At 55.3% G+C, this 26,594-nt stretch overlaps 3 protein-coding genes across 3 annotated transcripts in view; 1 reads left to right on the plus strand and 2 right to left on the minus strand.

Moving 5' to 3' along the window:
• SNX1 (sorting nexin 1) overlaps positions 1 to 26,594 on the minus strand; it is a 160,227-nt gene that overhangs the window by 80,184 nt on the left and 53,449 nt on the right. The gene's annotated exons all lie outside the window — the stretch shown is intronic.
• PPIB (peptidylprolyl isomerase B) lies at positions 2,146 to 10,153 on the plus strand. The gene is made up of 4 exons (XM_032791187.2): positions 2,146 to 2,230; positions 3,739 to 3,832; positions 9,424 to 9,608; positions 9,766 to 10,153. The coding sequence occupies exons 2-4, from the start codon at positions 3,790 to 3,792 to the stop codon at positions 9,886 to 9,888; spliced, it is 351 nt and encodes a 116-aa protein (XP_032647078.2). The 5' UTR covers positions 2,146 to 2,230; positions 3,739 to 3,789; the 3' UTR covers positions 9,889 to 10,153.
• On the minus strand, positions 8,447 to 19,789 carry SNX22 (sorting nexin 22). The gene is made up of 6 exons (XM_075069084.1): positions 19,783 to 19,789; positions 15,957 to 16,087; positions 14,909 to 15,013; positions 14,644 to 14,738; positions 13,283 to 13,356; positions 8,447 to 11,289 (listed from the first exon to the last, which is right to left on the minus strand). The coding sequence occupies exons 1-6, from the start codon at positions 19,787 to 19,789 to the stop codon at positions 11,162 to 11,164; spliced, it is 540 nt and encodes a 179-aa protein (XP_074925185.1). The 3' UTR covers positions 8,447 to 11,161.

Below are 26,594 nucleotides of genomic sequence, written 5' to 3' on the forward strand. Positions count from 1 at the left end.
GCCCAAGGTCACCGCCAGTTGGGCCGCCCCCCCGGATTCCATCTTAACCCCCCCCTTACCCTGCCCTGGATCGCCCCCCGGGTCTTTCTCATCCCCCACCCCCACCCGCTCGACCCCCCCCCCGGTTCTTCTCATCCCCCACCCCCCTTACCCTGCCTCGACCCCCCCCGGTCTTCTCACCCCACCCCCCTACCCTCCTCGGATCCCCCCCCCGGCTCTCCCCCCCACCCCTTACCTGCTCGATCCCCCCCCCGGGTCTTTCATCCCCAACCCCCCTTACCTGCCATCGATCCCCCCCGGTTCATCCCCATCCCCCTCTCCTGCCTCGACCCCCCCCCGGGTTTCTCATCAAACCCCACCCCCCCTTACCCTGCCTCGATCCCCCCCCGGGTCTTCTCCATCCCCCACCCCCCCTACCCTGCCTCGGATCCCCCCCCGGTCTTTCTATCCCCCCCCCTTACCTGCTACGACCCCCCCCCGGTTCTTCATCCCCCCCCCCCTTACCTGCCTGGATTCGGTTCCCGCCCCCCCGCCGTATCTTCTCATCCCCCACCCCCCTTACCCTGCCTCGACCTCCCCACCCCGCCCGGATTTCTTCATCCCCACACCCCGTTTACCCTGCTGGATCGCCCCCCTCGCCGGGTTTCTCATCCTCCACCCCACCTTAGTCTGCCTGGATTCGTGCCCGCCCGGTTTCTTCATCCCGCACCCCCTTACCCTGCTCCGATCCCCCCCCACCCCCGCCCGGGTCTTCTCATCCCCCCATCCCCCTTACCCTGCCTGGATCGCCTCCCCTTCCCTTCCTGGTTCTCCTCATTTCCCTCCTCCCCCCCTTACCCTACCCGTGTCCCCCACCCCACCAGGCCTCCCCTACCCCGCCCTGATCTCCCCGTGCCAGGGCCCCGGGCCCGCCGTACCCCGCCCAGATCTTCTTCCTCGCCCGGATCTCCGACCCCCCGGTCCCCGGGACCCTACCCCTCCTGGCCCCGAGCTTCGCACCCCAGCCGGGGCGGGCTGGACTCGGCTCCCCTAGAGCGGGACGCGATGCCCGCTGCCGGCCCCTGGGGGTTCGTGGGTCCCGAGGCCGGGTCTAGCCGTGCGGGGGTGGCCCGGAGCAGGGAAGGCTCAGACGGCTCCCCCTGAGCCGACGGGTCCGTCCCTCCCAGCCGGGATCGCGCGGTCGCGGCTCCCCTGGGCAGCCAGCAGGGGCGGCGGGCGCCAAGGGTGGGGGAGCTGAAGACGGCGGTGCCGCCGGCCTTTGTTAGTGTCTCGGTTAATCCCGGCGGAGGGGATCGTCTGTCCGGAGCCCGGGCCAGCCCTGTCCCACGCTCCAGGCACAGATGGATCAGCGGGGAGGTCTGTCGGAGGGCAGGGGGTGGGATGACAGGGTTCCTTTAAACCGCTGGAGTCTGGGATCTACCGCACTCCCCCGTGGACGGGTGTGGGGCTGCGGGGAAGGGGCAGGCCAGCCTGTGAGCTGAGGCCAGCGCTCTTCTGGGAGTGGGAACCCCAAAAGTGAAGGCTCTGATGGCGAAATTCTCTCTGAGCCCATTCAGCCTGCTGCCATCTCACTGACTCAGTGCCAGGCCAGGGGTGGGGGAATGTGATAGGACTCCCTAGGCAGGAACCCCTGCCAAACTTGGCTTAGGACCCAGCTGGTGCATGAGTCTCTGTAACAGAAAGGTGTGTAGCTCAGAATATAGCCCTAGAGTAAAGGAGAGAGGCCTTGCCCTAAAGGGCAGATAGTGTGGTCTGATGGGGTTACTTATGGTCTACATGGAAAGGGCTAATATCCTGCTTTTTTAAAGAGGTCTGTACGGTGCAGCCAAATGAACACTAAAGAGCTCTGAGTTTTCTAACCCCTCCCAATATTGAGCTTAATCCTCTGCCCCTCATGCTGCTTCTCAGAGTTGGGGTGATTTACAGCTCAGGGGATGACTTGCAGCTGGATCCCATGTGCAAGGGCTGCTGTAACCCAGCCAGCCAGATAGGCTCAGTGCCTGGGCCTGGCAGGTGGGGAGATGTCATCTGACTGGCTTCATTTGGTATTCCAAGTGCCACACCATGGCAGGAGAAACAGGAATCCCTGGCTAACGCTGCCTCCCTTGTACCACAGGTGTATTTTGATCTGCGGATCGGGGACGAAGATGTTGGCCGGATCGTGTTTGGCCTTTTTGGGAAGACAGTCCCAAAGACTGTGGAGAACTTTGTTGCCTTGGCCACCGGAGAGGTGAATGGACCCCTGGGCAATGCCCCTCACTCCAGTTTTCCAACTCACCCGGAGTTGCAGTGTGCATAAGTTGGTGTTGGCCCTGGTGTGTGTACTCTCACCCCCCGCCTCCAGAAGCAGGGAGAAAGTCAGGTGCAGGGCTGGAGAGCAGTAGGGAGCTTGTACCAGCAGCACAGGAGGTGTGCTTATTGTCAGCATCCATATTAATTACAGGGTGGATATGGTCACTGGTTGAGCAGGCCTTCCATTTCTCCTTGATATGGGGTGCCACCTGCCTAGACGCTGGCTCAGAGGGTAGTTGTCCTTTGCAGGCTGATCCTGAGAATTATCCTCAGGTTTATCCACAATACATGTGAGGGGGGTGTTGTTTCAAGCCACAAAGACCTGTAAAAGGTCTAGCAGCAGTGCTCAGCATCCTGGCATTTCAGCCCCACTTTTGATACCCATCCTCTTCTAGTTCTGCCAGAGAAGGTGGGGAGTGAGTGGGGGAGCATGGTCTAGCCTGGAGGAGGCACCAAGATACTTCTCGGTCTCCTGCTACTGGGCTGCCTGTGAACCAAATCCCAAGGGAATGGCAGTGTGGCATGTCCCCCTTTTTTTTTTTTTTTTTAATGTAACTGGCTATCAAAAGGCTGAAGCCTGGGGCCCAAGACTGAGATTTCTGAGTGCGATGCAGAAGACTGTTTGCTACACCCATTCTTCCATGGGTAAGGTGGAGGGGTCGGTGCACAGCTGCCCACTGCAGAGAGAACAGATCCCTCACTGGCTCCCAGCACTTGGAGCCCTGATTCTTGTTCACCCCCCTGCTGCTGAGGGCCAGGAAGTGTTCTCCAGCAGAGCCCTTGGCTCCGATCACTCACTCACCGTGGTGAGCACTGGGTTGGGGCCTTTCAGTGGGAGTTGGGTGTCTAACTCCTTTTGACCCTTCTGAAAACCACAGCCCCTAGCAGTACTAAACTCTTCTCAGCTCTGCCTTGCTCTGGGACTGGAGACAAGTCCCACTACCCTCTGGGCTTGCTGGGGGCTAAAGCTCTTGGGACCCTGAGTTGGGGTGCATTGGAGAAGATGTGAAGTTGCCCCAGGTTCCCATCTCTTCCCCTTCACCCAACCAGCTCCTGTCCTTGCCCAATTGCCTGCCTTAGCACTGAATTTGCTACTCTCCCGGTAATCACTACTTAGCCTGCTCCTATTGAGCTGTTCCTGGACTCCCCCTCAAGCCTGGCTTCAGGTTCAGGCATGCAGTGCTGCAGTATCAGTCACCTTTGAAAAGGTTTCTTCCCAACCATGAGGCCAAGAGACATAAATGAACAATCTAGACTGCAGCCTGAGACTGCAGCCAGGAGGAAGATCTGGCTTCCCCCACCAGCTCAACCTGCCCTGTCTGGGGGGAGCAACTCTTTGGGGACATGGGCAGGCAATGAAGCAGTGATGAGGAGGCAGAGCAATCCCTTAGCTATTGCCCAGGCACTTGCTCCTCCCCTGGCCTCATGTTGTCTCCTCTGTTTCAGAAAGGGTTTGGGTTCAAGGGCAGCAAGTTCCACCGTGTGATCAAGGACTTCATGATCCAGGGAGGAGATTTCACCCGCGGAGATGGCACTGGAGGTAATGCTGGGATTGTGCCACCCTGCCACTGTCCTGTGCTCCAGGCCATGAGCCTTACTCATGGATTCCCTCCGGCTGTGAATCTGCTGCACTTGCCCAGTGCTCTGCAGAGCCACTCTGGAGTTAGAGGCATAGGTGCTGACTCCATGGGTGTTCTGCACCCACCGGCAGCCAAGCTGCCCCCTCCTCGCCTCCTTTCCCCGCCCCCGTGCACTGTGTCCCTGCTCCTCCCCCTCCCTCCCAGCACTTCCCACCCCCCACAGCCTAACAAACTTGGGGAGGGGGGGACATAGTGCGCTCAGGGGAGGAGGTGGAGAAGAGGCAGGGTAGGGGCAGGGACTTGGGGGAAAGGAGTGGAATGGGGGCAGGGCTGGGGTGGGAAACGGCAGGGTGGGGGCAGGGACTTTGGGGAACGGATGGAAGGGGGGTTGGGCAGGACAGAGGCAGGGTCGAGCACCCACCGGGCAGAGGGGAAGTCAGTGCCTATGGAGGGGTTCTCCTGAGTCCTGCCATTTCCCAGCACTCAGGCTCTTGCTCAGACACCGCCCTACCAGGCATCAGCTTTGGTAGGGGGTTCCTGGCTATTCTGTGAAGAAGGATGTCCCAGTGAGCAGCTAGGCCTGAACTGAAGCATCTCGCATCAGCTGGTGTAAGCAGAGCTCCAGGTTAGGATGGGCACCTCACTGAGAATGGGCACTCGCAGAACAAAGTAATTATTGATGGATCCATCCCCAGTCATCCAGTCTCAGCATCTGGCAGATCTGAGGCTTAGGGAAACCCAAGCATGGAGTTGTATTCTTGATCTTGGCTAACAGCCACTGATGGACTTTTCCTGCATAAACTTACCTAGTTCTCTTTGAACCCAGTTATACTTTTGGCCTTTCACAACATCCCCTGGCATCGAGTTCCGCAGTGTGACTCTGCTTTATGTGAATACCTTCCTTTTGTTCGTTTTAAACCTGCTGCCTGTTAATTTCATCAGGTGACCCCTGGTTCTTGTGTTATGTGAAGGGGTAAATAACCCTTACTCACTTTCTCCATACCAGTAATGATTTCATTGACCTCTATAATATCCCCCCTTACTCATCTCTTTTCCAAACTGAACAGTCCCAGGCTTTCTCTCTCTCCTCATATGGAAGCTGATCCATCCCCTGATCATTTTTGTTGCCCTCCTCTGCACCTCCATTGCTAATATCTCTTTTCTGAGATGGGGTGACCAGAACTACATGCAGTATTCCAGGTGTGGGTTTCCCATCGATTTATATAGTGGCAGTGTGATATTTACTATCTTATTATCTATCCCTTTCCTAATGGTTCCTAACTTTTTTTTTTTAATACTGTCACTGCACATTGAACAGATGTTTTCAGAGAACCATCCATAATGACTCCAAGATCTTTCTTGAGTGGTAACAGCTAATCTAGACACCATCATTTTGTGTGTCTAGTAGGGATTATGTTTTCCAATGTACATTACTTTGCATTTATCAACACTGAATTTCATCTGCCGTTCTGTTGCCCAGTCACCCAGTTTTGTGAGATCCCTTTGTAACTCTTTGCAGTCATTTGAGTAATTTTGTATTGTCTGCAAATTTTGCCACCTCACTGTTTTACCTCTTTTTCCAGATCGTTTATGAATATCTTGAACAGTACTGGTCCCAGTACAAATCTGTGGGACCCTACTGTTTACCTCCGTTGTGAAACCTGACCATGTATTCCTACCCTTTGTTTCCTGTCTTTTAACCAGTTGCTGATCCATAAGAGGACCTTCCTTCTTATCCCATGACAGCTTACTTTGCTTAGAAGCCTTTGGTGAGGGACCTTGTCAAAGGCTTTTTGAAAGTCTGAGTACACTGTGTCCACTTGATCACCCTTGTCCACGTTTGTTTGACCGCCTCAAAGAATTCTAATAGATTGGTGAGGCACAATTTCCCTTTTCAAAAACCATGTTGACTCTTCCCCAACAAATTGTGTTCATCTATGTGTCTGATAATTCTGTTCTTTGCTGTAGTTTCAGCCAATTTGCCTGGTACTGAAGTTAGGCTTACTGGCCTCGCCTCTGGAGCCTTTTTTCAAAATTGGTGTCATATTTATCCTCCAGTCATCTGGTACAGAAGCTGATTTAAGCGATACATTACTTATCACAGTTAGTAGTTCTGCAGTTTTATATTTTGAGTTCCTTCAGAACTGTTTATCGGTTTGTTCCAAAACCCCCTCTATTGACACCTCATTCTGAGACAGTCCCTCAGATTTGTCACCTGGAAAGAGTGGCTCAGGTTTGGGAATCTCCCTCACATCCTCTGCAGGGAAGGCCAATGCAAAGAATTAATTTAGCTTCTCTAAAACAGTCTTGCCTTCCACAAGTGCTTCTTTAGCACTTCGATCATTCAGTGGCCCCACTGATTGTTTGCCAAGCTGCCAGCTTCTGATGTACTTAAAAAAATTTTTGCTGTTTTTGTCTTTTGCTAGTTGCTCTTCAAATTCTTTTTTGGCCTGCCTAATTATACTTGTCTTGCCAGAGTTTATTCTCCTTCCTATTTTCCTGAGTCAGATTTGACTCCCAATTTTTAAAGGATGCCTTTTTGTCTCAACCACCTCTTTTACTCTGCTTTGCCATAGTGGTGTTTCTTGGTCCTCTTAATTTCTGTTTAACTAGCTTCCTTGTATTTCTGTATTTTCCCTTTTTGAAGTTAAATGCTACTTTGGTGGGCTTCTTTCATATTTCCCCCCCCTGCAAGGATGTTACATTTAATTACATTATGGTAGCTATTTCCAAGCAGTCCAGTTATGTTCACCTCTTGGACCAGATCCTGTGCACCACTTAGGACTAAATCAAGAATTGCCTCACCCCTTGTGGCTTCCAGGACTAGCTGCCCCAAGAAGCATTTTATCTTCTGCATCCTGTCCTGAGGGGATGTGTACCTCGTTAATATGGGGATGGTTGAAATCTCCTCTTATTATTGAGTTTTCTTTCGTTGTAGCCTCTAATCTCCCTGAGCCTTTCACACTCCCCATCACCATCCTGGTCAGGCGGTTGACAGTATATCCCTCTACTATATTGTTGTTGTTCTTCAAGCATGGAATTTCTCTCCACAGAGATTCTGTGGTGCTATTTCATTAATTTAAGATTACTATATTTGACTGTTTTCTTTTACATATAGTGCCACTTCCCCACCATGACCTACTTGGTCATTCCTATATATTTTGTACCTTGGTATTACCGTGTCCCATTGATTATCATTCCACCAAGTTTCTGTGATGCCTGTACTATCAAAAGCCTCATTTAATGCTAGGCACTCAAGTTCACCCATCTTAATATTTAGACTTCTAGCACTTGTGTACAAGCACATATTAAAAATAAGTCAGTATTTAGTTGTCTGCCTTCATGTGATGTAACTGAATGGGACTCCTTTTCTTTTGACTCTCTTCAGCTCCCACCTGTATTCTCTCAACTCCTATCCTCTCCTCTTTATTAGGATATAGAGAATCCCCAAAGAAAAATATCTGCCTGAACCGTGTGCTCCTCTGTGCCCGTTGACTTTCCCCCAGTCCTTAACTTAAACTCATCTACAACCTTTTTAATTTTATTGGCCAACAGTCTTGTTCCGTTTTGGACTAGGTGGAGCTTATCCTTCCTGTGTAGCCACTTCCTTTCCCAAAAGGTTCCCCGGTCCCTAATAAAACTTAAAACCCGCCTCCCTCCACCATTGTCTCATTCCCGTATTGACACACTGCACTTATGCCTGCGACTGGCCCTGCATATGGAACTGGAAGCATTTCAGAGGATGCTACCACGGAGGTACCTACCAGCCTAAATTTAGCCTCCAAAACCTCTGTCCTACCTTCTCTGTGTCACTGGTATCTATATATACCATGACCACTGGCCCCTCCCCAGCGCTGCATATTAATCTAGCTAGATGTCTTGAGAGATCTACAACCTTTGCACCCAGCAGGCACTTCACCATGTGGTTCTCCTGGTTATCACAAGTCCAGCTGTTTGTGTTTCTAATGATTGAATCCCCCATTACTATTACTGTCTCTTCCTAATAACTGCGTCCCCTCCCCTGGAGGGGCATCCTCAGAGAACACATGACATTATATAGAAGGAGGGTTCCAACCATGGGATCGGTTCCCTCTGCTCCACTTTGATGTTCTCCTTCCCCAGGACTTTCAAGGCCAGGACAAAGGCTGTCAGACTGGATGATGAGGCTGCTCTCCTGGGTCCCAGAAAGTGTCCTCTGGGTACCTCTCGGTCTCCCTTAGCTCCTCCAGTTCAGCCACTTTGGGCTCAAGTGCCCATAATCTGTCTCTAAGGGCCGTGAGCTGCTTGCAATAAATGCACACGTGCCACCTACCCACAAGGCAATTATGATATATAATAATAATTGGAGATATACTAATCTCCTAGAACTGGAAGGGACCTTGAAAGGTCATTGAGTCCAGCCCCCTGCCTTCACTAGCAGGACCAAGTACTGATTTTTGCTCCAGATCCTTAAGTGGCCTCCTTGAGGATTGAACTCACAAGCCTGGGTTTAGCAGGCCCATGCTCAAACCACAAACTGGGTAGCCTCGACTCTGCTGTTGGACTTCTGCCTGCATTGTTTTTACTCTTGCATCTTTTTTTTGGAGGAGAGGGAGGTTTTATTGGCAGAAATCCCTTGCAAAACTGCAGTTCACTAGCTCCTCTGGTTGATTAGGAGCTGGCTTTTTAACTCCCTGTTCTCCTTTATGGTCCCTTGACAAAGGGACAGGACTACTCACAGGATTAGGAATGAAAGGCTGGCAGGTGAGCTCCCAGCCTGGCCTAGCAGGTGCCTAGGCTCAGCACTCAGCCCCTGCAGACAAACCAACCACATTATGAACTTCAGTCAGTCAGGCACACAGAAAGCAAACAGACAAAAAAGCACCACCAAGGGTCACTTAATCACTCCAGCTCGCTAGCTCTAGCAGCAGCCCTTTGGTGCAATGTATCTTGGCTCCCTACCCTGATCCTTGCGCTAGCAGCCAGGTGGGCACATGGCAAAGGATGGGCACTAGATGCCCTTAACAGTTCAGTCTCCCTGGGGGAGCCCTAGCCAGTGAGCCTTACACAGGAACTAGGAGGGCTTCTGCCTGGGACCCTTCCCTCTTGTTCATTCCTAAAGCTGAGCCACTGCTGTTCAAGCAGAGACTAGCTCATTACTGCAGATGTGTGTTGTGACTTGCGGAGGATGGGTGTTCCCTGGCTCCTGCTCTGGAAGCTGTCTATGAAATGGGACCCATCCTTGTGTGTTTGGAAAGCGCTGTCCACTGCAGCACTGCTTTCAGCCACAGCTCAGTGCACGCATCGCCTACCAGCATGGGGCTCCCTGACCATATCTGTGTCACTTCCCCTCCCTCTCAGAGGGTGTGTTGGTTCCTGTAGATGGAGGGAGGACTTCCCAGCAGCCTCACAGGAACTGAGCCCTGCATGATGGGGGTAAATGTGGGGTCTCTTCTCCTTGATGCAGGTTGCTGCCTCTCTGGATGTGCTAATACGCTCCTTTGGTGCCAGCAGGGGGGAGCTGACCTGCATGGAACCCATGACTAAGCTGCTCCTTTTCTCTCATTGCCAGGCAAGAGTATCTATGGTGACCGTTTCCCTGATGAGAACTTCAAGCTGAAGCACTATGGACCTGGCTGGGTTAGCATGGCCAATGCTGGCAAGGACACCAACGGCTCCCAGTTCTTCATCACCACAGTCAAGACCCCCTGGCTGGATGGCAAGCATGTTGTGTTTGGCAAAATCCTGGAAGGGATGGTAAGGAGAACCCCAACCTTGTGGAGGGGAGATGCTGGGGGGATATGGGGTGGGGGAAGCTGGAGAACAGAAGAGGGTGGAAACACCCCTCTCAGCTTTGGTTGTCAGGGGACCCTGTGGGTAGGCACATCCTATCCTCACTGTGGGTGTCCCCTAGGATGTGGTGCGGAAGGTGGAGAACACCAAGACAGACAGTCGGGACAAGCCCCTGAAGGATGTCACCATTGCTGACTGTGGCACCATCGAGGTGGAGAAACCATTTGCCATTGCCAAAGAGTAAACCATCCTGCCCCAACACCAGGGCAGGGCCATGCAGGCTGAGCTGGCCTGTGAAGGGCTGGGGGCTGTGATGCTCCACAGGGCCCCTTGGATCTAGCTACCCTCTGGGTGAACAGCAGCTGTACCCTGCCACCAACCTCCTGCCTGGCCTCTCTTCCTGTTCTCTGTGACCCAACACATTCTGTCTGGCCAGCAGAGGGGGTGTGGGTCCATCACTTTTGTAAGAAGCACATGCACTAATAAATGTGATCAGTGTGTTTTTTATACCACTGCCTGGAGTGGACGTCCTGTAGGGCCTGAATGTCCCCAGCCTCTGAGAAGGCACAGCTCACAGCCCCTGCATAAATAGCTTCTTGCTGAGCAGGGCAACAACCAGCCTTTGGCTTCTTTTATGCCTCACTACTGTGGCTAAGGTGTTTGAACAGGGACCTTGGAAGCACCTGACCTGCTTTGGACCTCATGCAAGGCCTGCGTGCTGTCTGCACCTCCCCCTCTATTGCAGGGTGGTGTCTCTGGCAGGGGCTGCACTTCCTGCTCCTGTCAGCACAGTCCCTAGGACCCACTCATTCTCTCCTGGGGAGTACATCATCCCTCCTTTGGTTAAGGTGTAGCACAGGCAGTGGACCCAGTGGTTGCCCAGTACCTTGTCCATGAGAACATCCTGTGGTTGCAATTAGGCTTCTGTCTTCTTTCACCCCTTGGCTGAGAGGCCAAACAGGGCATGTCACGCACTGTTTATGGGCCCTAGGTTCTAGTCCCAGATAAACACAGTGCAGCAGCAATCTCCAACCCAGACCTGAATGATTTATTCCTATACACATCTGCACAGCTCCCTTTAGCCTCCAGGAGACCAATCCTTCCCCATGGGGCTCTGCAGGGGTCTGGGACACCACCCCCTCCCCCTCTAGGCTCTATGGAGCTGCAGCCAGAGCTATAGGTATCCATAAGCACTGGCAAGGAGCCTGGCCATCCCAGCCGTAGTGCAGGTTGCAGCACTTCCACATGCTGTGGCCAAAGATGGCACTGCTGGAGCAGTTAGGGTCTGGCCTCACAGCTGCCCTGTTCACTAAAAGTGCTTCCAGCCCAATCTCCATGTGCATTAGGCACCAGCCCCCAGGCTCAGCAGCATCTCCCTCTTTTGTCTATCACCCCATGCCAGGGAAGGCACAGCCACTGAGATACAGGAGCAATCCCTAGACAGAACAACCGAGCAGTGCTCCCACTCCAGTAGTGGTGCTGGTGAAGCCTGAGCAATGGCTGTGTGGTGGATACCCTCAGGAACCCTGCTGGTTAAGCATGTGGGACCCTGCCAAGCACTTCAGGGCTGCCTTCTCCCAGCAGCAGCTTGCTGGGCTGTAGAAGCCTCGCAGCACACCACTCAGAACTATGTCTGGCAGCAGCTCTGCAAAACAGGAGAGGAAAGGGGTTAAAAAGTACAGCTGTTTCTTGGTGGCAGCAGGAAGACTGGAACTAGACCAGGGTCTCAAACATGCAGCCCACCAAGCTCCCCACACACCCCCTACCCCACCCCTCTGCCTGTCTCCAGGCCAGAAGTGGGCAAACTAAAGCCTGCAGGACCAAATTCAACCCTGTGGGATTGCCCCCTATGGCACTGCGAGCCCTGTGCCACTCCCTTAAGCGGCTGGCAGCACATAGGAGGCAGAGGCCTCCTGTGTTGGCTTGCTTCAAGGTACCACCCCCCGCAGCTCCCACTGGCCAGGAACAGGGAATCGTGGCCAATTGGAGCTTCGTGGGAGGTACCTAAAGGAGCAGCAGCAGAGCCATGTGCCCACCTCCGCTCTCCCAGGGGCTGTGGTTCTGGTTGCTTCCTGGAGCGGTGCGGGGCCAGGAGCCTACCCTGGCCCTGATGCACGGCACTGCCACCCCAGAGCCACTCTAGGAAAGGAGCACCAGGCTGGAGCTCATACCCCTCCTGCACCCCAACTCCCTGCCATTAGCCCCCTGCCGATCCCCACACCCCTCCTGCACCCCAACTCCCTGCCCTTAGCCCCCTGCCACACCCCGACCCCCTGCTGCATCCCTCTTGCACCCCACATACCAACTCCCTGCACACTGTGGTGACAGGGAAGGGGCAGCACTGGGGTGGGGACTTTGGGGAAGGGGGTGGAAAGGGGAAGAAGTGGTGCAGGGATGGAGTGGGGGCAGAGCTGGGGGCAGTGAGGGTGTCAGTGATGCAGCCCTTGGGCCAGTTCATTAGACCTCATGTTGCCCTTGTCATTTGAGTTTGAGACCCCTGAACTAGACCAAACTCTGGGAACAGAGCCCTGCAGGAGACGTTTTAATCCTAGTCCTGCTATTACAGCAGCAGATCCTGCGGGGTGCCAGTCCCACTGCAGCACTCTAGCCTGCAGGAGTTGAGTTAACGGGGGACCAGATACCAGATTCAGCTCCCCACCCTCTCTTACATTAAGATTTAGAACAAGGTGACAGCCCAGCAACTGCCAACAGTTCCTGTTTCCAGCTTTGCTGACAAGACAGGGCTGCTGCAGGGCATCAGATCCCCTCGGAAGGGGGAGCTGGACTAATGGAACTGCAGCTAACCTATTCCAGCCATCACCCATGCTCCCCACTGGCCCAACTTGTCTAAAGGGTTCCAAGAAGCCCTTTACAAGCTGAGTCAGGTTCTAGGCTGCATGTTACCGCAGGACAACACTTCACACACAAGTAGAGCATGTCTAACAGCAGCCTATGGTACTGCATGGCAGGAACTAGAGTATTGTCTTCTTTGCCCACTGCAAAATTTGGCAAAAAACTTCCCCTTAAAACCCCAACCCCATTGTTCTGGACTGTGCAGCTGTAGGCAGTTTTTACATCTTACCAGGGCCTTTGCCCTCTTCCCAGCTTTATAGGGGAGGATGGAGCAGGGGGTTGTTAGAAAAATATTTTTTCTCCTGAAGACCATTCCTGCCTGACACACTTGCGTGGGCAAGATGCCACGCTGCACAGCTGGACTGCACAAGAAGGAAAAGAGGTCAGGCCCCATGGAGACCTTTGTTCCTTTTGGTTTTGTAAAATGTGCCTTTTGGGGAAGCAGGTGGGTCCTGCTCTGCTCCCGGTAACACTCAAATGGCTGCTGTGCAGGCAGCAGTTGTAGGGTTTAAACCTCATGTACTAGCCAAATATGCTGCCAAGGGGCAGTTTTGCTGCAAATGTGAGAGAAGAGAAGATGGGCAGGGGGCAGCACCTCACAGTACACCCCTCCTTAGTAAAGGGAACCAGCTTGCAGGATGCCAGCATCCCTTTGGGAGCAGCAAACACTCAGAAGAGGCTTTTGGAAGCAGCCTGCCCAGGAGCAGGGGAATCCATGTCCTCAGCCCAGCACACAGCATTTCCATTGCATCACCTGCCCCAGGACCCCAGTGCCCCTGCCTTACCTGTGGAGGAGGGGAGCACATACGGGTCTTTGTGGAAGATCATAACTGGCCGGTGGGACAGCAGGAAGCCGTGGCTGCAACGAGAGAGGCCGATGAGGACCTGGCTGTTCTGGGGCAGTGACATGAATGGCTAGTGAAAGCAGTCTGACAGGCTTCCCCCACACGCCTCCCCAGTGCCTGGGTCCTGGCCCATCTGGATCGGGGTGGGCATGGGGCACAGTTTCACTAGTGCCCAGTGGGGCCCTCAGGCGCCTGCACTGTAGTTCCAGGGCAGGTTTCCTTTTGCTCTATAAGGAGGCTCCTTAGTGCAGCCCATCTTCCCCCATCATATCTGCTCTCCCAGCCAGCAGGGGATTTCCTTACCCACAGGGATCTAGACAAAGCCTTGGAAAGTGGCTGTTTCTTCCAACTGAACAAGGGAGCGCAGCTGTTGGGGGAATTGTTCTAGAAGCAGCCACCCACCAGGGGGTGCCCTTGCCCTGCAGGTGACCCAGCTAGCAGAGACAAGGCCAGCACAGGCAGTAGGCTCTAGCAGTGAGCCCATGAGCTAGGACCCCCATCCAGAGCTTGAGGAGCTCAGCCAGAAAGTGGGACCCCTGCCATCAGCCCCCTGCAGCTGGAGCAATATCCCAGCTGTTGCACTGGGAGGAGGCAGAAGAGCGACTTGTCTTTCCTCAGACTAAGTCACACAGGGAGCTGCAAGAAAACAGCCAAGGGAGTGATGGGCCCAGGCTCTTGGGGATTGGAGAGCGGACAGGTGCTGCCCTCCCCTATGTGTCCAGAGCTGAGAGAGGGACATACAATCTTGGAGACATCAGGGACCAGGTGCATCTCATCTGTGGCTGAGTTTGCACACCGGCAATTTAAATCTGTCCTGGGTAGGGAAGCACAAGTTCAATAGCTTCTAAGAGCTGCAGCTGGTGCATTCAGGGCAGGGCTGCTAGGACAGCCTGCTGGAGAGGCACAGAACTGCTCTGCTGCACAGGTGAGAGGCCACAGCCTAAGGGGCTGAGCAAACAGGAAGAAATCCCCATTGTAACACACTGTCCCTCCTAGTCAGGCAGCCTTAGCTTGCCTTCAGGGGAGCATGAGCAGTTAGCCCCATTTCACAGGTGGGGAAGTGGCATTCAAGAGAGGGGATGGGACCTTTCCAGGGTCATCTAGCAAGTCACTGGCAGAGCTGGGATTAGAACCTAGTGGCTCCAACCACTAGGCAATGATGCCTCACATGAACACTAACCCCGCCAGCCCCTCCCATGCCCAGGGAGGGCACCAAGGAATCATTTGAGCTCCCTGATGTCCCAAATTCATTGGAGACTTTGGCTTCCACCAGCGGGCGCCCCAGGCCTCGAGATACTTACTCCACGCTGCTGGCTTTGGCATCCTGCTGAAAGTGCCTGAGCTTCAGGAAGTCCAGCAGTTCCTTAGGCAGCTCCTTGTTGTAGTACAGGACGCCCTGCAACAGAGTGGGCAGGTTACAGCTCGCCGGAGCCCCTCAACCCATGGTGGGGGGACACCGTAGCAGAGAACACTTGGGCCTTTCTAAGGGAGCAAGCCCAAATCCACTCCAGCAGGCTCAAACCCAGCAATGGAGTCCCAGGTGCAGGCTGTGGGGAAACATCCTACCTGAATGTAAACCTCCAGGCCCTGCCGCCGCTGCTCCTGCACCTTCGACATCCAATTGCGGACTCGCTTAGGGGGGAAATCTGGGACCTTGCACATCTTCTTTATCTAGGGCAGAACATGGTGTTACCATCAGACCGAGTCACAGCCCACCTGCTGCTTGTAGCCACAGGACACCAGGGTCCTGTGGGGCCCTGGGCTAGAAGCTCTGCTCTGGGGATTCATGTACCCCACCATGGCAGGAGGACCCCTCCCTTCTCTGACACAGCAGCATTGAGCCCGCTCAGGAGCTGCAAAGGTCTCTTCTCCCAGCACTAGCAGGGCTGGCAGCATGCCCCCACCTCCCCAACATTACACCTCAGCTGCTAGTTCATCTGCTTGGGTGGGCCCCAGCATTCCTCCCCTGCCAGGATCCTCTATCAGGGTGGTGCTGGTGAGGCCCCCAGGGGTTTTTGTATGAACACCCCTGTGAGATAACGCAGGTCTCCTTCTCACAGGGGCAGGCTCAGGCAGGCGTCACCATGTCAATTGCACTCTGTCATATTTTCAAGCCCTTTTTAAAAAAAAAACAAAAAAAAACAAACAAAAAAAACACACCACAGAAGGTGAGTAAACAACACCTCTGCTCAGGCTGATGCTGCCCAGGCCTTAATCTGGTGCTAGCTGAAGGGCCATGGGCCCCAGGCACAGTGCAGCGTGGGGAAGAGAACTACATAGAGCTCCATGTTATCCCATCTCCCTCTTTCAGTCACACAGGGCTGTGGGCAGGGACACGACTTCCCTTGTAATTGGCACATGCCCAGTCCACGAGCATACCCCCGAGGAGCAGAACATGGACAGGAAGATAAGACTAACATCTGGCAACACGTGTGGAGGAAATGCTGCCAGACAGCATGTTTGCAGGGATGAATTCTTCAAAGGCAGCAGCTGGGCTCTGTGGCAGTGGAAATATCCGTTCCCTGGGGTTTGCTGTGCAGCACTGCAGGTGGCAACGGTAACGTGGAGTTAACCCCCACTCCCCATTCCAGCTGCTTGCCCGGCTGGCCCTCACCCTTTTATGCAGGGCATGGAACTCGCTGTAGCGCTTCTCAATGGTATGTTTCCGGCCATTGCACAGCACCTCCACCGTAAACACCTGCAATGGCACAGAAGAGATGTGAAACAGGCCTGACAGGCCCCAGTCTTAGTGCAGAAATATGTAATAAGAACATCCCATTCCCAGTACCTGCAGCCCCCTCTCCCCAGCTGCCCGGACTGGAGAAGAGACATTGCTTCCCTGCAGCCCTTGGATGGGGCAGCTGCTCACAGGGCTGTGAAACTGCAGTGTTTGCTTAGCAGTAAAGCAGTTGTGTTCCCTCTCCCAGAATGCACTGCAGCTACGTAAGCACAATCCAGTGTCAGGCTGAAGCAAACAGTCACAAAAGGTTCAGAGCAGGCTCTGGCTCCAGCTAGGAGGGGAGCAGTGCAGCTACAGAAACTCCCCCCTTGCAGGGCACAGCACTGCCATCCTCAGCATCTGCAAACTGGCTGAAAGGCCTCATGCAACTGACAGGCCAGCACAGCTCAGCTCCCTGAGCTCAGGAATCCATCGCATCTCCCATTCTACTGCACCCTGCACAGCAGAGATGGAGGAGATGCTGCCACCATCACATGTAGGGTGCAGCATGCTCTGCCTGAGCAATGCACAGCCACATCAGAGTCACGGTAGGGTAGCACATGAAGAAGTGCAGCCAACTGGCACTGCAGGGAGGCTGGGTATGGCCAGGACATAGCTAGGAATTGGGCCAGACCACCAGGCTTGGCACCCACCTGTCAAAGAGTGCCAGCAATCATTAATGATCAGCTGTCAGCACTGCCTCACATTGGATTATGGCCCCTCCAGCAGCACAGCACCCCATAGCTCCACACACAGCAGCAAAGTGAGCATCAATACCATGGAAGCTTAGAGGTCTCCCATCTGAGGGCTGACCATGTTTAACCCTGCTTAGCACATGAAATCTGACAACAGCTGCACAGTTGCACACTGTGAGTGCATGCGTCCATCTGATACATGGTGATGGATAGAGCCAAGCTAATGCAGCAAAGCTGTTCTCATGAGCCCAGCACTGTTTGCCTGCACCATGCTCACACCCCTCGAGCATTTGTTTCGCTCCTCCTAGTGTTGTACTCAGCTCACACGAACACGGCAGGCAGCAGGTTGCACATGCTCCCCCCACTCAAGGGGCTGGAATTGGGTCTCTGGCTAGGCAGTTGCCCAACATGGCTGGATAGGACCCCAAAATCCCTCACCAGAGCCCTGGCAAAGAGGACAATTAAATGAACGAGGCAGGATCTGGCCATGGCCTCCCCAGCCATAACAGTACAGAATTACTCAGTGCCCCACAGCAACACAAGTCAAATTGCAGCCAGCACCCAGCCTAGATGGCTCACAGCAGCCTCATCTCCTGCAAGTGACTTTCAGACCAGGCCTGGGCAGCCAGAAAGGAGGGCATTCAACGTCTCCTAGAATTCCTGCAGGGGGCCCTCAGCTCTCTCTCTCCCTCCTCCCCCCCACAGGCTAAGCCCCAGGGGCTCCTCAGTCCTTCCTCATCCAATCAGGGAACCAAAACAATCTCACAAACAACTAGCTGGGACCAGCTCACAGACCCCCCAGCCTCCTGGTGCTGCCCAGATGAGAAGACATGCTAGTGCATGCCAGGGGCACAGTGACCTGCTTGTACCCATGCTGGGAGCAAGACAGGGGAAGTCCCTTAGGTCGACACCCAGGGCTGGGCTGCTGGCCAAGCACACACACAGTGAGGCAGACCCTGTTGCCAGTCATATCAGGGCTGTCTCTCTCCAGCAGAAGTGGGACATGAAGGGAGCCTGACCCAGCGTAACAGGGCTTGGGCAGGCAGGGAAGAACGCTGTAGCTAGGACACCCAGCATGCTCCATGGATTTATAAGCAGGGGAACAGCAGGTGGGGAGTGGTGTTGCCTCTGCACACAGCGCTAGTGAGACCATTCCTGGATCCTGCATCCATCTGCCCTCTGCTCTCAGCCTGATGCTGATGGGACACAGAGGACTGCAAAGCAGAGCAGACCCAGACAGTGCAGGCAGTAGTGAAGTTTGATCCGCTTGCCTTCCCCAGCTGCAGGAAGTGAAGGGGGGAATGTTTAACAGCTGTGCAGATAGACAGCCACTAGCTGGGGAGGGGCTGTTGAATCAGCAGGTTGGGAAAATGTTGAGTATGTTGGCTGGCACCACATGGGGCTTCTGCAGCCTGCTCGTCTGGGGAAGGCAGGGAGCCCATAGGTCGGGCTTAGGGCTGTAGGAGGAAGGAAGGAAGGAAGGAACAGAGGGAAAGTGAACTCAAGTCCCCAGCCCAGGCCACGCTGCTGCCAATCAGCCAGGCAGGCCAGGGAGTTTTACCGGCTCCCACCTTATCAGTGCGGCAGGAGCAGGGAGGAGATGATTGGCGGCTGCTGACTGATGCCATAAAAGGGCCTTGGGGAGGGGCCGCCTTCGGGCCTTGCTTCACCCTGCTCCATTTCCCTCCCATGCAGAGGGATGAGCAGTGGAGGAGTTATTGGAAGGGTTTAACCCTTTCCCTGCCTTACAGAGGGTTGGCATGTTTATAACCAGACAGGGACTTGTGCTTATGCCACACGCCAGCCCCAAGCCCTGTAGCTTTTACACGCTGCTGAGCTGGGGGGTCAAGCCACAACCCCTGAGCCCACAGCCAGCTGCAGCGCTGGAGGTTAGTATCCCAGCAGCACCTGGCTCCTGTAGAGCCCCAGACTCCGACCCTGGGAGAGCAGCAAACACACAACTCTCCCCGTGCTGGGGCGGAGGGGCCTCAGCCCAAGGAGCTGGGACAGCGGGGTCCTGGAGACTGCTGCGAGCGTCAGCCGGGGGCAGGCCAGCCCCTGGCTCCCGGAGGCCCCCCGGGGGAGGCGGAGAAAAGCCACGGGTCTGAGCCTTTCCCTGTGCACGGGTCTGGGCTGCCGGATGGGAACCGCTAACCAGGGGCGGCCCCAGCGCAGCTCGTGGGGGCTGCAGGCTTCGGGGACTGCCCTGCTTGGGGAGCAAAACCCCTAGAGCCGCCGCTGCCGCTAACTACTGACCTGGCTCGTCCCGCTCCAGCCGCCTGTTCTCCCCGGCGGGGGGAGACACTAGTGCGCCCGCGGCCCCTCCCCCTCCGCCCCCCGGGCAGAGCCTGAAGCGGGTTATAAGGAAAAGTTGCCACAAGCCCCCCCGGCGGCAGGAGCCAGGGGAGCCCTGGGCCAGGGGCGGGCGGGCTGGTCGCGCCACAGGGCGGAGCCAGCCCCGGCCCCGGATTTCTGTTACTCATTAATGGGGCCGGGGCACTAAAAGGGAGAAGCGCTGGGGTCTCCAGGCCCCACCTCGGGCTCCTTGTGCACCAGCCCCCCAGCGCGCCACCCTCGGCTCCCCCGGCCCCGGCTGCAGACAGGGGCTGCGCCCGGCCCCGGGACTCTGCACCTGCGGGGGGAGCCCGCGGGCCGCAGCGACGCCATAATATTTCCAATCACTGTTCAGACAGAACTAGTGAACACTAACAGCTACCGTGTGAGGAAGGTAAGTCCTTTCATCCCCATTTTACAGATGAGGAAAATGAAGCATTCAAATAGGTCAAAATATTTAGGTACTTCAGTAAATAGCCTGTTGGTTTTTTTCTTTAGATCCTGGGCTCTGAATTGTGTAAAAGATAGAAATAAAATAGCCAATTATGATGTGTTGGAGGGGACTTCATAAAAAAAATGTTCCACAGAGCTATTGTTTTGAGGCATTTTGAGACAATGTCCTTGAAAGATAGTGCAGCCCTATTCACCTGCATGGTGATGCTATCACTCTCAGTCTTATACTGTCCCCATACTCGGCATGTTTTCAGGAGCAAGTTCTACACATTTCCCACAAAGTGCAGTTTCACAGAAATTTGTTTTCCAAGAAATGCTGCCTGCCTTCTTGGCTANAGCACGCGTCGAGCCCCCCTGGGACTGCCCCCCGGAGTGCCCCCTCCCGCTCCCGGCCGCCCCCCTCCCCTCGCCAGCCCGGAGCACGCGTCCAGCCCCCCTGGGGACTGCCCCCCGGAGGGCCTCCCCCCCGCTCCCAGCGGGCCCACCACCACCACCTGCCCGGAGCACGCGTCGAGCCCCGCTGGGGACTGCCCCCCCGGAGTGCCACCCCCCGCTCCCGGCTGCCCCCCGTGCCCAACCCCTGAGAGACCCTGGGGCCTGGCACCCAGGGGCCACACCATAGGGGAGTGGGCGCCCTGCCCCACGGTTAGCCTGGCACCGGGTCTCCACATCACCCAGCTGGAGCCAGGCACCTCTGCCCTGTCACCGGCTTTAATACGGCCAGCAGCGGTAACCCTGGCATGGGGTCAGGGAGGGCCTAGGGGCGCAGACCCCAGCGAGGGCTGGCAGCCTGAGTGCAGACCCTGGGACTGGGTCTTCCCTGCTAGTAGTCCCTGGGCTAGCAGAGGTGTGCCTCCCTGGACCCCAATTACACTGTACCAGGTGCCTGCCTGCCAGAGGCCTTTTTTACTTCCCCCATTCACAAGTGGCAGATGAGGGTTTCCAGTCTGGGCCACAGGGTAAGGAAAATTATAAAGCAGGGGTCGGCAACTTTTCAGAGTGCAGAGTCTTCATTTATTCACTCTGATTTAAGGTTTTGCGTGCTGGTGATACAGTTTAATGTTTTCAGACGGTCTCTTTCTATGTCTATAATATATAACTAAACTATTGTTGTATGTAAAATAACAAAGGTTTTAAAATGTTTAAGAAGCTTCATTTAAAATTCAGTTAAAATGCAGAGCCCCCCCGGACTGGTGGCCAGGACCTGGGCAGTGTGAGTGCACTGAAAATCAACTTGAGTGCCACCTTTAGCACACGTGCCATAGGTTGCCTTCCTCCTGATATAAAATCTCCCCCAGGGAAGGGGGGGGGGGGATAGTGCCTATTCATTGCAATCTTCTGCATCTGCATGGAACCACAACCAGTGCACAGATAGCCCAGGGACAGCCCCCCCGGTACACATGTAAACACCCATCGTCAGTGCTGGTGGTGGAACACTTGAAATCCTATATCAAGAGCTCAGGCCAAAGGAGCATGTTACTGCTCCTCCCCCAGGAATAACTGCAGGTCCTACAAACAGGATGGATTTCCCTGCTGTTCTGCATCCATGTAAGGGGTTTCCATCCCATCCTGTGTGAGTGTCCGAGCCTGGCGCCATAACTCAGGTCTCTTCCCCTCAGGAGAGGGAAGTGACATCTCGGTCGGCTGCTGTTTTCACTCAGACCTACAGGGAAAAGGCAAAGCAGAATCCCCTCATTCCGCTTTCACTTCTTATTTCTGATAAAAGCCCCCACTGCAGTGAAATGAGCAGAACAGCGGAGTCCCCAGAGGGAAGAGGAAGGATCCGTGCACACACAGCCCCAGAGAGAGGCACTGTGTGGGAGCAGCGGCACTTGAAATACCCTGGGGAGCTAATAGTGCTGGCTAGACACCCGCAGCACAGGCAGGAGTTGGCCAAGCTCCCCATCTCTAGACTTGATGCCCTTCAGTTCCCGCAGCCCTTGGCTACTCCAGCCCAGGCCACCCCCTAGCTCTGCCAGTGCCCCTCAAATCCAGCCTGCAACCCCTGTTGTTCTAGTGCTGGGTTCCCCTTAAATCCCCCCAGGCCGAAGGAGCAGGTGCGCCTGTGCTGGCTCTCCATGGTGTCTCTACTTAGCTAATCTCTGATTGCTCCAAGCTTTACCTCCATTGCTGACACCTGATTTGGGCATTAGTGAAGGGAGTGAGGGGCTGGGAGGCCCAGACCCAGTAGAGCAGGGCCAGTGAGAGACCCCATATGACGCACGTCAGGCTGTAATCCCAGGATGGGTTGGGGTGTTGAAGGCTCGTTTGGCAACAAGGACTTAGTGGAGCCAAAAGGTTGAGATACCACTGCTGAGGCTAGGAGCCTGAGACAAGGCTCTGTCGTGTAATGTTGGGGAGGGAAGGGGACTTTTCCTGGGTCTGTTTTCAGGCTGGGTTGGCATCACTCATAGTCACAGCTGCAGGTGGATTTGTGGGGTCCGCATGGCGGTCACAGGGCCTGAGGTTAGTGGGGGGGAGGGGTGCTGTTAAGGTTAGCTGGTGCTGTGCTCCTCCCTGGGATCACACAGGCTCTTCCTTTTCATCCGGCCTGCTATAGATGTGGGTTTGTTTGGCCATGACGAGCCCAGCTCTAAGCTGGGGCTATAATCCCCCTGGGGGGAGGTTCTGGCCTTGCCTCACCTGGGAAAGGGAAAACACAGGGTGGGAATCAGCATAGCCTGCAAGGCAAACAGGAGCCAGTGCAAGGAAGAGCCGCAGCCAAGTCCCACTCCATCATCCCAGGAGCAGGCAGCCAGCACGATGCTAAACCAAAGAACAAGAGCCCTGCTGTGTCTCCCTGTAGCGCTGGGGACATCAGCATGTGAGCCCCTGCCAAGGCAGCAGCATAGCAACACTTCAGCAGCCAGCCGGCATGCTCAGGAAAGTGAGTTTGGCTGTGGTTCCTAGCCCCTCAGCTGGGGCAGGAAAAGACACGCTCAGGGAGAATGAGACTTGAAATCCACGGCCTACAGTCTGCTGGCCCATCCTTCACTTCAGTGCCAATGGGGCCACATCCAGCCCTGTTAGGAGCAGGCCCAGGCCCAGTGAAGTCAGTGGGAGCTGTGCCCTCTTACACGTCTGAATTTGACCGAAGGTCTGTGCTTGGACTCTCACCCCTGGCACTCAGCCACCCTTTGTTCTGCCTCTGCAGTTATCTAGCTGCTTTCAGAGTACTCCTAAAGCAAATACACCGTCTCTTCCCTGTGGGTCAGGTGCCCTGCAACACATGATGCAAGCAGTGGTGCATTTCCCTGCTGATGCATAGGGCGGGGCAGGCTATAAGGACAGGAGTTTTCCATGCAAACTTTGAACAGAGGCACAGAATGCGGAGCAACAAAAGGCTGCTCCTCTGCAACTGCACTTGTCTCACTGTGGCAGGGAGGGAATCAGTATGCACAGCTCCGGGGTGGGGGAAGAGCCATGCTCAGCAGCATTCCTTCCTGGTCAGTCAGGACACTGCACTCAGAACCTATCTCAGTTGGCTGCAGAGATCAAATAAGGAGTGAGCTGGAAAATGTTACTAGCCCCGTATCACTCACTGTGTCTCAGTCAACTGTCAGCCTTGGGGTTGGGGGCATTGGCTAGTGAACTTGGACCTATGTTTGGGTGCCCAACTTGAGATAGCGGTGGCTTGCTTCTCTGAACCTCTGTAGTGCCTGTTGATTTTGCCTAGCACCGTGAGTGCTGAGTGCTGCAGAACCCCAGGGAGTTGCTTGTAGGCACCCCGCATTAGGGGACGCCTTTCCCAAGACAGACCTTGCTGCCCCCTGACAAAGCTGTTGCAAAAGTCACCGAGAACTGGTCAGCACCAGAAGATGGGAGTGGAGCTAAGGCTTCAAAATGGCCAGGCAAAGTGATTCTGGGCTGATGTCTCTCCGTGGGAGAATGGAACAGCTCCCAAGTGGGAACAATAGCTGACCTGGTGCACACCAAGAGGGATGTCATGTGAGCGATGGGGTTGGTCAGGAGCTGTAATCGCAGCAATTGAAACAGCGTGTGATGGGGGTATGTCAGACACTGCACCCAGCGGCTCACACGTGGCAAAGGGCTGGACCGCGAATAGGGGGCTGGAACCTAGTAGACGGGCCAGATAACACAGCATGCATTGAGCTGGGGGAGGTGCCTGGCTGTGAGGCTGGCAGGGTCAGTCTGGCCCCTGAATGCCCTAGGTGCACTTCAGTGCACGCTCTGCAGAACAAGGCATTTGGCCAAAGGCTTCCTGGGTTGCTATGGATTAATACAGAGCTCTGGGAGGAGACGGAAGGCTCAGCCAGGCCTGTGTTATGTCTTGTGGGCTCAGGCCTCCAGTTTGGTGGGAAGACAAATGCCCCTCGCTGCTGCCAAGCGACAGACTAATGCCAGCATGGGTGGACACCAGTGCCTCCCCTGCCAGTCCCCAAGTCTGGAGCATGGGCATGCCTCGGGGCCTGGTGCTGTCTGTGCAGAGATCTTCCTGGGGGCTGCCCCGTGAGGCTGTGGTAGAGAGGGAGGGATTAGCCTCCATCCCAGATCAGTCCCCAGTGTCACTCTCGGCAGTTTAGGAGAGGGTGGCTGGGCAAGCAGGGTCCTGCTCCCCTCCATCTGGGCTGTCCCTCTGCAAAGCCGGGTCTGAGCAGCTCTGCTAGTTGGGTGCAGTGGGCAGAGTGCATTCACCCCAGGCTGGGCTGGGCTCAGCCTCAGGGTTGCTGCTAGTGCTGTTCTTTTCACAGCGGTACAATGGGAGCCTTGGGCTGGGTTGGGAGCCGCTCCAGAAGAGGAAGGCTGTGGTTGTCCCCCACCCCCACAGCCGGCCACTGCATGCGACACAGGCTGACATCATTAGCTCCCCTGCAGGGGCTGAGTCTCGGACTCAGTGAGCTCCTCCCCCTCCTTCCCCATGGCACTGGGTCAAAGAGCTAGAGCCGGCTGGCCACTCAGCAGAACGATAGCTGAAATCAGCAGGTTGCAAACTCTGCCCTTGCTGCAGCACTCACTGCCCGCTTAGTACAGCCCTCTGGCCCTGCCTCTGCTGCTCCATCCCCACACCCTACCCCAGCCCTGCTTCTCCTGCCCCATCTGGCCCTGCCTCCTCCCCCCACCCCACATGTCATTGCCTCTGCTGCTCCATCCCCACCCCTCATCCCAGCCTTGCATCTCCTGCCCCATCTGGCCCTGCCTCCCCATACCCCCGCCCCCCCCAGACCATGCCTCTGGCGCCTAGTATGGCCCCTTATCTCACCTCCCCTGCCCCAACCAGCCTCTGGCCCAGCCTTTGTTACGAAGTTCAGTGTGGATCCCGTTCCCATCTGCCCTCGCTGACAGTGGGAACCCAAAGGGAGAGGAAACTGGTCCCACATTAAGGGACTCAACTCCCAGCTTCTGGGCCATGTTTTCCTGCTAGGGTTTTGCTGCAGCTTCTGTGTCACACAAGGCAGAGCCTGGCCTGGGCAGTGCTGAAATCAGCTGCACCATCGCGTGGGATGTGCCTGCCAGCACTGCTCCTGTGAGCCACGCAGATGTCCCAATCCTTGTAACAGCCACCTCGTGGCAGTGAGCCGGGCCGGAGCTGTGCTGCAGGAACCCCGAACTAAGCCTCCCCACAGAAGTTGCTCCTGGGCCCCAAGAAGACAAACTTGCGTCTCTGTTCAGCTACCTGGGCAGATTCTGGCCCTGACTGAGGACTTGTGGCTACAGGTTCTCATCAGCCAGAGGTTGCCTGCCTCAGCAGCTGAGCCTCCCATCTCTTTGGTCTGAGCTCTCAACTGGCTGCAGCATCTCCCATCAGTAGCAGCAACTCCCATGCCACCACCTCCCCCAGGGGCTCAGCACCGTCCGGACCTCCTCACTAGCCCACCAGAGGATGGGACACAGGAAAGCGGGGAAGGACCAGCAGGAGGTTTTGCCCTCCCACCCCCAGCAAGGCTGCTACGTTACTCACATCAGCAGATGATTTCTCATGCCACCCGCCACAGCATGCCTCCATGGCACAATTCGTGTGGCTGGCAGACCCTGCCTTGGACAGGCTCAAGAGCGACTTGGGCTTTTCCTTCCCAGTTCGTTGTAGTTAACCCAGGACTCTTTTCCCCATCTGTGCTGCTGCCCTCGCTGATTCTGTGCAGGGATAACAGAATGGGGGAGAATTGATTCCTGGGGCTGCCCTTCGAGCCCAGCTGGCGGAAGCAGGTCCGGCTTTAGGCCGATCCCCCCAATTCAGGCCCCATGCCTAAGAGGGCCCCACGCCCTAAAGAAGAGGGCCTAACTTAGGCGCCTTTTTAATTTTTACTCACCTGGCAGTGCTCCAGGTCTTTGGTGGCACTTCGGCGGCGGGTCCTTCAGTGCCATGGAAGACCCAGAGCACCACCAGGTGAGTCATCCCTGCCAGGCCCCGTCAAAACTATTTGAATCGGGCCCTGCACTTCCTAAAGCTGGCCATGGGCAGAAGACGCTAGAGCCCAATGCTGACAGAAAACAGCTTATGACCTAGCGATCCAGCACTTCCACAGCATGGCAATGGGCACTATAGCAGCACCTGATGCTGCAACACTAAAACTCAAGCTCCTTGTCTTTTAAACCCCTCTCAGTTCAGGGTAGACTTACCCTTTAAGGCTGTTTCCAACACTCTCCGTACTCTTTCCCAGGCACAGTTTACTTCAGGCCAGGGCCCGCACTGTCCTAACAGGACCCTCTTAGTGCCGAGCGAATGGCAGGCTCAGGGTGAGGTGTTTGTCACGAGGAGCAAGAATGAGCTTTGATGTGACGTCTGCCTGCAGTATTTTTGTGTGGCCATTTCTTTAGGCCTTGGCCCAGGTGAGGGTCATCTAGTGATTGGCTCACATAGTCCTTAATCTGCTACCAGGTGACTGACACAAGTCCAGGGGAAAGCAGCTCTGCTGGCATCCCCCGGGGGTTATTTATAGCCTACTAGCAAGAATGACTTAAAACCAGGACCTTTGACAGGCTTGTCATAAACAGATAGCTAAGGGTTAATGTTTCTTTTACCTGTAAAGGGTTAACAAAGGGAACCAAACACCTGACCAGAGGACCAATCAGGAAACCGGATTTTTCAAAG

Source organism: Chelonoidis abingdonii, chromosome 9 (assembly GCF_003597395.2).
Source record: "Chelonoidis abingdonii isolate Lonesome George chromosome 9, CheloAbing_2.0, whole genome shotgun sequence".
NCBI lineage: Eukaryota > Metazoa > Chordata > Testudines > Testudinidae > Chelonoidis > Chelonoidis abingdonii.

Coding starts and splice junctions, on each gene's coding strand:
- PPIB (XM_032791187.2), top strand. CDS start 3,790: ATGATCCAGGGAGGAGATTTCACCCGCGGAGATGGCACTGGAG. Junction 3,833..9,423: donor CCGCGGAGATGGCACTGGAG/GTAATGCTGGGA, acceptor TCTCATTGCCAG/GCAAGAGTATCTATGGTGAC. Junction 9,609..9,765: donor GCAAAATCCTGGAAGGGATG/GTAAGGAGAACC, acceptor GGTGTCCCCTAG/GATGTGGTGCGGAAGGTGGA.
- SNX22 (XM_075069084.1), bottom strand. Junction 15,014..15,956: donor TCCATGCCCTGCATAAAAGG/GTGAGGGCCAGC, acceptor GTTCTGCCCTAG/ATAAAGAAGATGTGCAAGGT. Junction 11,290..13,282: donor TGTGCTCCCCTCCTCCACAG/GTAAGGCAGGGG, acceptor CCTGTTTTGCAG/AGCTGCTGCCAGACATAGTT.